A 12,347-nucleotide genomic window follows, 5' to 3' on the forward strand; every position below is an offset into this window, starting at 1 on the left:
TGGCGGCTACTTCTGAAGTCATAACCAGAAGTGCTTTAAATGCCACAGGAAAGTTCTTTCAGTGGGGAGAAGGGCTGTTTTGAGCAACACAGGAGATGAATTTGGGCTTCTGGAAGTCAACTCAGGCGGGAGAACGAGATGAGGTCTCTTCAGCTTTATTCGGGGTTACTGAGGGGATAGGAGAGTTTGGAGAGACATCTGAAGAGCCTTGAACAAAGGCTCTACAACAGGTTATAAGGGCATATAACGAGGCGGGTTTACAAGTTTTCAGAACAAATAGAAAAGTGAATACAAGTAATTTACAGTCTAAATTTACCAATGTCTAACTCTGAGATATGCAAGCGTCGAGTGGTTGGAGAGAGATAACGGTCCATACTATTTGTAATACTTTTCTGGGAGGTTGCTGGGATAATCCATCTCTTCTTCACTTTCTTCTGGCACTTCTCCCATTTCATCCCAATCCTCCACATTCTCAAGGGCACTGAGTTCTATCTCAGCTGCTTGGGCCGTAACATCTCCCCGTTTGTTTTCAAATAAAAAGGATAAAACTGCTTTTACAATGATAGATTTGCATATACACAAACAGTAAAGAACAAACGTGACAATGAGAACAACTGACACCAAGGTTTTCACGAGGGAGGCATCGTGAAACCTACAAAACAAACATGATTAAACAAAAATAACATTTTTAAACTTAAAAGGGTCTTCCCAATACTGAAGAATTTTTGGTTTCGGGAAGTTAAAATTCGCTAGGGAATATATGTATGATTCAAGAGGTATTTTAACTAAAGGGGGATCTTTGAGTCTGATTTTTTTCTGTTGTTTCCAGTTGAGGATTGAAAGTCGTTCCCAACTGGGTTTGAATTTTTGTTTTGGTTTCGCGAAATTCACTCGAGGGGGATGGTGTTTGAAATCTTCAGCTGTGTACGGCTTGACGCATTTTGCTGGAACCCACCTGGGCCCGGTAGGCGTGGATACGCACGCGTAACCACGTCCCCAGGTTACCAGGGGAAATGGTCCTTCAATGTTTAAAGTTTCCAAATTCCGAACCAACACAGGTGGTTGTATTTTCAATTTTCCTCTCTTGTCGTTCATGAAGTGCCTAAATATAGGCGGCATGGGCTCCTCGGCTGAGGCATTTAAAAAGTTGATGACATAGAGTGCCTTGGCCAACCGGAGGTGAGGTGTGGTGACTTCTGTTGTGGTCCCCAGCTGTCTGTAAAGTGTTGTTTTGAGGGTCCGATGGGCCCTCTCGACAATTGCTTGGCCTGTCGGCGAGTGAGGGATGCCGGTGACATGGCTGATCCCCCATTCTTCGAGGAATTGATTGAATCGTTTGGATGAGTATGCAGGGCCATTGTCAGTTTTGATTTGCCCCGGGATGCCCAGTGTGGCGAATGCTTGGGTGAGATGCCTGATGCAGTCTGTTGTTTTCTCCCCAGAGTGGGCTGATGCAAACATTGCTCCTGAAAATGTGTCCATTGACACATGGACGTATTTCAGTCGTCCAAATTCGGGAACATGTGTGACGTCGGTTTGCCACACCTGACAACTCTCAGTTCCTCGAGGGTTAACACCCATAGGGTAAGTGGGCAGATCGTCGGTGGCACAGTTAGGGCATGCCCTAGTTATTGCTCTTGCTTGTTCTCGAGAGATTCCGAATAGCCTGGCCAAGGCGTGAGCATTTGGATGGAAAAATTGATGGCTCAACTTTGCCTGGCTGAAGTGGTCTGGCGTATTCGGTTTCAGGGCAGAAGCTGCCAATTGATCAGCCCTACTGTTTCCATCGGCGATGGGTCCTGGCAGGTCGGAGTGTGACCTTACATGCATCACAAAATAGGGATGCTCCCGGTGGGACAAGGCTGTCACAAGCCTCAGGAGTAAAGAAAAGATTTTCGGATTGTCAATTTGTTTTAGGACCGAATTTTCTGCTCCCAATGTCACTCCTGCCACATAGGCAGAGTCTGTGACAACATTGACAGGTTCTTTAAATTTTTCAAACAATCTCACCACTGCAGCAAGCTCGGCAACTTGTGGGGACCCCTCGATTATTTGCACATCGGACTCCCACTGTCCTGTGGCGGGGTTCCTCCAAGTCATAACAGACTTTTTGGAAGTGCCTGAGCCATCTGTAAATACAGTCAAGGCGTTGGGAATTGGTTTTTGTGACAGTTTTGGTTTTTCAAACCAATTAAATGCTGTACTTAGAAGTTTGTGTTTTTGATGGCTTGATGTTATTTGGCCAGAGAACCCTTCGAGAGCCATTTGTAGAGGTTCATTGAATTGCATTTCAAAATCCAATTGTTCAGCTTTGTAAGGCACACGTATGAAAACAAAGTCCTGACCTGCTAAGGCACGGAGCCTTAACCTACCCTTTTTGATCACTTTGGATACAAATTCATCTCGGGTAGTTAACGTTTTCGCCAACTGGTGGGGGAGGAAGATCCACTCGATGATAAGCAGTGGATCAGGTCGGTCTACACTCCACTGGTAAATTAACCCGTGGATGTATCGGCCTTCCCCCAGGACCACAAGCTCAAAAGGTAGGTCTGGGTCATATCGGTGGGCTTGCCTTTCCGATATGGCCTTTTCCACCTTTCCCAGTGCAGCCACAGCCTCTGGTGTTAATTCTCTTGGGGAGTATAGCTCCCCCCCTCCGATTAAACAGTTGAAAAGGGGGGCCATTTCCTCGGTTGTGATACCTAGGAGAGGCCTTACCCAATTCACGGAGCCACACAGTTGATGTAAATCACGCAATGTGCGTGGGAGGTTTCCAATTTTCAAACATTGAGGACGGATAGTACGGTCATTAATGGTACAACCCAGGTATTTCACTGGTGTTGTTTTTTGGATTTTGTCTGGTCTTATATCAAAACCTGCTTTTGTGAAAACATGTGAAACAACTGTGAGCACTTTTTCAACTTCTGGGCTTGTTGGAGCACACACCAGAATGTCATCCATGTAATGCAGAATGCGGACTTCAGGAAACTGTCGTCTCACAGGGGCGAGAACTCGTGCAATATATTGCTGACAAATTGCAGGTGAGTTTTTCATCCCCTGAGGGAGAACAGTCCACTGAAACCTTTGGAGTGGTTCTGAGTTGTTCAGAGAAGGCACTGAAAATGCAAATTTGGCTTGATCTGCAGGGTGGAGTGGAATGCTAAAGAAAGCATCTTTCAGATCAAGGACAGCCAATTTCCAGTCTGAGGGTAAAAGGGCCGGAGATGGTAATCCGGGTTGGAGAGATCCCATGTCCTCCATGGCCTTGTTAATTTCTCGAAGGTCATGGAGAAGTCTCCATTCGCCCTTACCAGGTTTTCTGATAACAAAGATTGGAGAGTTCCACAGGCTTGTTGAAGGAACAATTCGTCCTTTTGCAAGTTGCTCTGCCACTAGGGTTTTGAGGGCTTTCAATTTTTCAAGGGGCAGGGGCCATGGATCAATCCACACAGGTTCTTCTTTCAGCCAATTAAGACGTGGGATAGCGCCCTCCACCACGGCCCCGGTGGAAAAAACCTGCTCTTTAGGAGATGGAATGATAATTTTTGCTCCCCATTGGCAGAGCAAATCTCTCCCCCACAGACTGTATGAGAGGTCCGCCACAAAGGGACGGACAGTGCCTTTTGCTCCTTCTACATTTACACAAACAACTGTTTGGGCACTTCGACGTGCCTGTGCATTTCCTCCCACTCCCATAATGGGTGTAGTGGAATCAGTGAGAGGCCATTGGGAAGGCCAATCTCGGCGTGCAATGATGGTGATGTCTGCTCCAGAGTCCACCAGTCCAGTAAGAGTAATTGTCTTTCCATTTAATGTTAAGGATGCTGTCAGCAAAGGACGAGATTTTGCTAGATTTTCTGACCAGAATACAGATGTTGCATGTCCTTGGTCAGGGTCTGTTGGCAGCAAATGCTGGAACGTGTCATCATCGGTGTCTGAATCTGATGTCCAGTTCAGTTTTCGGGTCTCACTATTTTTTTCTGCACGCGGTGAGTGTTCGCGTTCATAATTTAGTTTTTTGATGACTCATTTGCGGCTGGATTAAAACGAATGGAGGGTTTTCTGGCGATTTGAGGTGTAGATTGTTGTGACACAGGGCGCGAGGTGTTTGGGGTTCCAGTGTGGGATTCCGTAGGTGTTCTCGGAGGAAAAGGAGAAGAACGTGAGAGGGAAATATTGGGACAGTTTCTTGCCAAATGGCCAGCCTGGCCACATTTGTGGCAGGTATATTGTGGTTGTGGATTGGAATGGGATTGGGGTTGGGAAGTATAGGCTTTAGGGAATTGTGGTACTCGGAGAGGGGGTTCTAAAGATGGACGTGAACAGGCTTCGATCAGTAATGATAAGGTAATTTCTGTGCTTGGGGGTAAAGACGAGATGATTTGTCTGCATCTGGGATTTGCATTCACAGAGGCTGTTTGAATTATGACTTCTTCTTGCTGTTCAGGATTTTTAAATTGTTTTTCAATGGCTGCTGTCAGCCTGTCAATGAAATCAGTAAATAATTCAGTTTGGCCTTGTTTGATATACATGAAAGGTACTAAGGTTTCTGGTTTTGAAGGAACAGCCTTTAAGGCATTAAGTGCTGCTGTTATTAAATCTAATTGAATTGATTTTGTAATGATTTTCACTTGTTCAATCGGATTATTAAATCCTTCTTCTGATCCAATGAGAATTGACATTGTTAGGTGCTGCAGGTTAGGGTTTGTTTTATAATTTGTTAAAAGAGATTGGACTCTCCATTTAAAATGTGATTCCCAGAGTGTCATTTGTGCTGGTGTTAATAGCACTGCTATAATGCTTCGAATGTCCACTGGACAACGGGTTTCTGATTGGAGTATTGAATCTAAATATGAGTTAAAATAGGTTGAATTTTGGCCAAAATTTTTTGCAGCTTTTAAAACTTTTTCTCTCACTGAATGTGGAATTGGAAACCAAGAAACAGCTTGTGTGTTGCCTCTGTGAATGCTTATCGGGGGTGGTGAGGGACTGGGGGAACTGTGATTTGAATTAGGAGAGAGTTGGGATTGAGAGGGGTGCTGGGGTGAAGGAGGTGGCTGTTTTTTCCGCCTCCGGGCGGGCGCAGCTAGTAAGGTCTGACTACCGGAAGTTGACATGCTGAAGTTCCTGTCAAGATGGTTGCGTCCATGAGAAATTTCTCCGGAGGTGTTTTGTCGGGGTTTGGACCGCCCCTCTGGCGTCATGGAGGAGGCGGTGGACAGGGTTGGGAGAGGGAGTGAAGGGGGTGGATCTAGGGAGAGGGAGGAGGGAGTGAGATCATGGTAGGAGTGGGTTCTGTTCCCGCGGCGAAAGCCGCGGGAGGCTTTTGCGGGTAAACATGGAGGAGTAGATAGGAGGAAGTCATGACGCGATTGGGCGGAAGGAGAGGAGGAAGGGGAATGCTGGGAAGAAGATGCTCGCGACGAATGCTGGGAAGGGGAACGTCGGGCACGCCCACAGACACAGGCATTGTCGCGGCCATGTTTCCTTTGTGTGGATTCCGCGCGGTCTGGGGTGGAATTTTCAGCGTTTTTTGGCGCGGACTTGGTTTTATTTTTCCGAGATCGGGGAAAGCGCGGATTAGGGGTAAGAGGGGTTGAGGGAGGAGTAGAAACAGAGCTGCAGTCTCTGTCTGGGGTTCGGGGGGAGAGAGAAACCCGCGGGTCCCAGCGCAGGCAGCTCCTGGGCGCACTTTTACGGTTTACCTGGGGATTTCTCGCTCCTTTTAGGATAGAGGGGTAAGGAGAAGGGTGTTGGGATAATAAAGGGGAATTGGGGAAAGAAAGCTTTTCAGCAGCAGTTACTAAACTGTGAGTTTTGGAGACCAGGGGGTACAATCGGAGGGCTAATTTTTCATGTAAACGGCATTGAAAGGAGATTTTTTCGGACAGTTCGTCCCAGAAATCCCCTGAAAGGATGTCTTGTGGGTTTTCGGGGGGACAATATTTTAAAATAAAACGTATTAAAGATGTTAAATGGCTTTTCTTAAAGAAAACTTCGTTCTGAACTAAAAGTGTGGTTAATTTGGACTCAATCTCGCCTCTCAGATTCGCGACTTTAGAAAAAGAGCAGCCCATTGCTGTCCAAGCGGGGGGGTGGTCTTTTTCTAAGCCGAAAAACAAAAACCAAAAACTAAAACAGTTCCTCTGACCCTCCCCCTACAGCGAGACTCGTTCTCTGCCCTGCAGGGGCACTGGGTGGGGATACCCTCTCCCACTCCCACAATGTCACGGGGGACTTACACCACTCGTGGGTCCTCTTCCGTGAGGAGGTCAGGGGCAAAGAAATGTCGGTGTCGCGAGGTCGCGTTCCAGGCGTCTACGCACGCTTCGATCGGGTGTAGGCTCCCACAAAAGCTGGAAAGTTTTGGTGTTGCTCTCAGGTGGAAATTTCACGTGTGGCTGGAATGTGGCTGCGGGTGTTTTGGCTTTCCCCTCCTCCGCTCGGCGGCGGCGCGGCGCGGCGGCGCTCGGCGGCAGGCTGCAGCCGCGGCTTTTCGGAGGGGTTTGAAATCCGGTTTTTTGCTGTTTCTCCCGGTTTCTTCTTTTCACGCGGTTTCAGCGTCTTCTCCCACGATGTTCCTCACACGATGATCTGTGGTTCTCCTCACACGGGGCACCATCTGCGGCGGCTACTTCTGAAGTCATAACCAGAAGTGCTTTAAATGCCACAGGAAAGTTCATTCAGTGGGGAGAAGGGCTGTTTTGAGCAACACAGGAGATGAATTTGGGCTTCTGGAAGTCGACTCAGGCGGGAGAACGAGATGAGGTCTCTTCAGCTTTATTCGGGGTTACTTAGGGGATAGGAGAGTTTGGAGAGACATCTGAAGAGCCTTGAACAAAGGCTCTACAACAGGTTATAAGGGCATATAACGAGGCGGGTTTACAAGTTTTCAGAACAAATAGAAAAGTGAATACAAGTAATTTACAGTCTAAATTTACCAATGTCTAACTCTGAGATATGCAGGCGTCGAGTGGTTGGGGAGAGATAACGGCTCATACTATTTGTAATACTTTTCTGGGAGGTTGCTGGGATAATCCATCTCTTCTTCACTTTCTTCTGGCACTTCTCCCATTTCATCCCAATCCTCCACATTCTCAAGGGCACTGAGTTCTATCTCAGCTGCTTGGGCCGTAACAGACCTAGTTCTAGATACTTGTTCCTCCTGGAAAAAGCTGCCCTAAACAGTGCCACCTGTCTTAGTCTGGCTAAATATTCCCCAGTTTGCTGTGGAAGGCCTATATGCTGGTGAAATGTTAGCAGTTGTTTAAGTCCTGAGGAAGGCTGTGACTCAGCAGCCGTCATCTGACTCAGTGAGACAGGGTGAGCATGGAAGGAAGTGACAAAAATAGTCCGGAACATGATTTCAGTGTTTACTTCCTCAGTTACCAGTGGACTGTGGACGTTTGTCAGTAATGTATCAAATGTTCACACATGCCCCCTGTTTCTGAGTAAAGAACAGGTAGCTGAAGACTTTATGTCCTTTTGAACTTTGATTAATTACGTGAACAAAACTGGTATTTTTGTAAGAGGACATGGTGGCCATGCCTGACTTTGCTCACCCACTACTCATCTCTGGCTGAAACAGGGAAACTTCAAGGGAGGTTTTCAACAGGAAAAACAACAACAAAACAAATCAACAAACCAAGACTATGCATATTGGAAATAACTAAATTTTTCTAGCGGTATTTCTTGTCTACGCACCGTTAACTGCAATTTGGTTTATCACAAGACATGCACTTATTTGTCCTTCCCAAAACTTGTATGCATGTATTTTGACTATTGCAACATTTTCAATCCTTACTGTGGAAATTCAAGGTGCTCTTCATCCTAAGGCTGTTTTCCTTTGAACTGGCTAATCTCTTGTCCTGATTGATTTCTCCTGGTTCAGAATATTTGTGATTTCAATAGTCAGTGTCTTTAGACATCTCTTACCTCCTTTTCATCTCCCATACTTTTGTTCCCAGCCAGCTATTTTTTAAGCCTTGCTTAGCTTCCCTATTGTGCTGGCATATCTTCCTGCATAGCAGTATTGAAGCAGCAACAGCTGTTCCACAAGAATGTTTTTTCAGTGATTGTTGGAAGCTTTTAATTCACAGATGTGATATCACACCCTGAGTAGAGAGAGGGTTTTTTTGAGGGTTTTCACTGTGTTTGGTGTTCTGTGGCACAGTGCAGACTTGGTAGAGAGGATTTTTGTCAGTGTGTGGTAACATGATTATAAAACCTGTACTTTTTTACAGAATACATGAACTTTAAATGTGGTCATGCAGTTGTAGTCTAAATCCATTCTAGCTGTGCAAAGGGTACTGTTACTTTCCATCACTACCTGAGAGAGCTTTTTTTAAAGTACAGATACTCAAGAAATGTTGAATATATTTGCATCCCCATTTCTAGTTCCATCTTAAAACACATGACAGAGCTCTAAATCCCATGTCTCTCCTGCTCATGTGGAAAATTAATGATATTTATTACTTCAGATTCAAAAACTTTGCTGTCACAGGGATTAGGCAAGGTGGAAGGGAATGAGTACTTTCCCAGAAACCGGTAAAATACATATTACTGCTCCTCGAGGAGTAACTATTCACCCAGCTTCGTGTTGCTGCCAATTCCTGAGTGTTTGCCTTTACTGTACTCCCTCTAGTGGAATAAAAAAGGCAATTTGAAGCTCAAGACAAGTTACATTTTGGGCACCAGTTCTGCTCTTTACAGCTTGTGTGCCAGCTCCAGTTCTTTATGAGAGTCTTTATAGACTCTCATGAGAAGGTTTGTGCAGTCAGGTACATTTCCAGAGGATACGACAGAAAATACAGAATGTAACAACTTTTCTACGTTTGGAAGTTTGCAAGCATTAAGTGTTCTTACATCTCTAGCACTCCTCCTTTTGATGTTGTGAGAAAAGGAAATGCAAGATGAAATCTTAAAATCAGATCTGGTTCTGAAACTTTAGGTTTTAAAAGTTTGGAAGCTCAAGAAATAAGTGTTTTTTGCCCTCTTGAAATGTCTTTTTTTGTGTCAAAATGAGGTTTAGAGTTGAAAAAAATCTAGTAAAATGGTACTGTCAGGTAAAATGACTGATTCACACTGCCAGAGCGCAGTTGTGTCAGGTAATTACAAATAAATGCCTCAATTATGGTATTACATACTTTGACAAGGTTTTAAAAATGTGACAGGTCTGCAGTTTTCAAGTACTCAATTTGCCATATTGATTTTCTCCAACAGGTGTCTCCTGTAACAGGCTGGGGCAGCATTCCTGCTTGCGTTGTAAGGTAAGAAGTAAAGACAGTTGTGAGGAGCTGATTTTAGGCTTATTCTCCTTAGGCTGGCATCAGGCCTTGACATGTCTTCCTCTCCTTGTTTAAAAGGAAATTAATACATTCTGTATTCGTTTCTGTAGCCTGGGGGCAGATCTGGGGAGGGCAAAAGGTTTTTCACCTGTGCTCACTAGTTAACCACAAGATAGTGTGAGGTGATCTTTCTCCAGCCCTCTTAGTTTAAGTTGGGCCTAGACCATATTGGGACTCTCAAAAAACCACCAAAACAGCAAAATAAATACTTCGTCTTGAACAGAATCCAAGGCTTTGGAATATGCTTTGATCTAGTGTGGAGCTACAACAATTAGAAAAGTTGTTCTTTTAAACAGTCAGGTGATGATCTGACCAGAAATCACTGCATCCAAAGGAATAATCTCTACAGCTAATCCAGTTTTACATGTGACCAGGCTATTTTGTTGAAACCAGGCTTATGGTTTTACACACTCAGAAGCAATTTTGTATAAAAAGTTCCAGCTGCTTCATCATCAGCATTGCCCACATTTCTCCAGGTGTTGGTTAATTGCCTGCTCTTACCCTTCTTACCCTCCATATGTTTTCCCTGCACTCTCCCATGGCATCGATGGCCTATTCCAAATTGTTTACCAGGTATTTTTGCTGTACCCTGGTGTTCAGTGTGTGAACTTCCAATCTAATTCTTGCTTTGAGGCCCCTGTGTAGTTACATTCTGGCATACATCTCCTTATATTTATTTAAGCTTGTCAACAAAACCCCAAGTTTGCCAGGCTCCTTGTTGGCAGCACTGCAATCCAACCCTGCAATATGTTACTTTCTATGCGTGTTTATTGGCACTTTTATCCCGCCTTTTCTCCAGAAACCCTGGAACCACACTGAACACAGAGTAGTTGCTCTGTGCACAGACCCCGTGTCCACCACAGAGAGACGTCATTAAAATTTAATCCCAGCCAGAAACCCCTGCTGCTGTTAAAGACATCTTTGCTGCTGCTTGCTGAACTATGTGCTTCTGTGATTAAAACATTTGGCCTTTGTATTCTCCCTTCAATACACAGGCTTGTTTTTGTGATGATCATGTGCGAAGTAAGGTTTTCAAGCAGGAAAAAGGAAAAAAGCCTCCTTGCCCTAAATGTGGCCATGAAACTCAGCAGACAAAGGATCTGAGCATGTCAAGTAAGCCAGTTGCTCTAGCTAACAAGCCATACAAGTGCCATTAGTGACTGCTTTCTGCCTAAGGGGCGCTGAGTAAAGTCTGATTATGTTCAATTGTTTTGCACAGCTTTGCTTCATTTGTTCTGAGAAAAACTTTGTCTTTCTGAGTTTTGGAATTGAGCAGTCTCATTTTTAACCATTAATTGATTCCAATAGAGTGAAGCTTTTGTTTAGTTTGAGATTTTAGTTGTGCAAAAAAAGAAAAATAATTGCCATTTAAACTACTCTTTGATTAGTTAAAAAAAGATAGAAATGAAATGTTGGATTGGCGGGAAAATGATGATTTTTCTTTGCCTGCAGCGCGCTCTTTGAAGTTTGGCCGACAGACTGGAGGAGAAGATGCAGATGGAGCTTCTGGTTACGATGCCTACTGGAAAAACCTTTCCTCCAGCAAGACTGGGGAGGCAGGTGACCATGAGGATGAATATGAGTATGAAGTAGATGATGATGAAGATAATGATGAGCGAGGGAAGGATTCGGATTCTGAGGTCACAGATGTCTTCAGCAATTTGAATTTAGGAAGGACCTATGCTAGTGGGTATGCACATTATGAGGAATCAGAAGATTAATCTTAGTATGCTGGCAAGCTGAAAACACTTGGAAGGAGCCAAGCAATGCTTCACTGAGTTGTGTACATGCCAGTAGGATAGCTCTATCAGGTACTTACATATGAAAGTTAGAGAGTAAAGAGTGTGGGACTTCTGCAGTAACTCAAAAGGAGGTTTTACTTGTATATGAACTGATGTTGGTTTTGGGACTGGGGGAGAAAATCAGAATATTTTTATTCCCCTAAACAACAGAATGGTTTTGTCCTTGAGTTACTGGGTATAGTGGTTCAATGCCATTTTCTCCTATCAACACAGGAATGTTGGAAAGCTGTAGAACTTGCTTCCATTTGCTCATCAGAAATTAAGTTATTTTTTACAATAATTTTTAAACTGATTTCATACATTAATGGAGTGGTGGGTTGGTCACTGCATTTTTTTCTTGTTCTGCACAATAAAAGTCAACTGCATTCTCTAATGAGCTGTCATAAATATTGATCTCCCATGAATAGTTGGAAGCAGGTTGTATACGAAGTGTAAATTGACACTGAAATAACTTCCTTATTTATGTTGGTATGGCCAATCAATGTAGTTCTATGTGTATTTGCACATCACCTTTTTAGCATTTTTAGTATTAGATATTAATTGGTGGGGCTATATACAATCATTATAAGAGTATCCCAGATAGTCAAAACTTTTTATAGAAATAAAATATTGGTCTCCTCTCTGCCACAAAAAGCCTACAAGGCAATTTGCCATTAGATCTAAAGGAGACTGGTTTATTCTGTGCCTAGTCTTCAACTTTTGCCTTGCATATGAGCTGAGAAGGTGAGAAAACACGGGGTGGGGTTCAAAATGCTGGGTCCAAATAGTGTTGTGTGCAAGCATGCCAGTACAGGGCAAGTGATCAGCACATCTGAGCTGAGGTGGTGGCACCTGCTGAAGTGTTTGCAGTGGTTCTGATTTGAAAGTCAACATGTTAATTACCCATCTACAGATCTAAGTGATGGCATTTATTTTCCCTCTGTAGGGGAATGTTTTACAGCAGACAGATCATGATACAAGGGCAGCCACCTAAAGTGTTGCTGCAGCTTTGTAAAGGCCATGCTTTAATGCAAGAGAGCCCTTGTTATCTGTCAACTACCTGAACTGATTGCAGCATTAACTGCTTTTGTGGTGCTTCTCTACTCTTTACCAGCTAAAGGTCATGTATTGGCAGAGCATACCATATTGAGAATCATTTTTAATGATATTAGGATTGCCAAATGCCCATTTCCTAGCATAACAGGATTGGAGAACCTGG

General features: G+C 44.1%; 1 protein-coding gene across 3 annotated transcripts in view; it reads left to right on the top strand.

Moving 5' to 3' along the window:
- Window positions 1–11,522, top strand: part of NOAZFP (nucleolar atypical zinc finger) — a 19,458-nt gene extending 7,936 nt beyond the window's left edge. For all 3 annotated transcript variants that reach the window (XM_085057488.1, XM_085057487.1, XM_085057486.1), the window contains 3 exons: window positions 9,223–9,269; window positions 10,343–10,460; window positions 10,800–11,522. In XM_085057488.1, coding sequence (XP_084913614.1) covers window positions 9,223–9,269; window positions 10,343–10,460; window positions 10,800–11,068 — 434 coding nt within the window. In that variant the 3' untranslated portion in view covers window positions 11,069–11,522. The remainder of the gene's footprint in view (window positions 1–9,222; window positions 9,270–10,342; window positions 10,461–10,799) is intronic.
- Window positions 11,523–12,347: the final 825 nt, after the last annotated feature.

The sequence above is a fragment of the Lichenostomus cassidix genome, chromosome 4 (genome assembly GCF_008360975.1).
Source record: "Lichenostomus cassidix isolate B80296 chromosome 4, HeHo_3.0, whole genome shotgun sequence".
NCBI lineage: Eukaryota > Metazoa > Chordata > Aves > Passeriformes > Meliphagidae > Lichenostomus > Lichenostomus cassidix.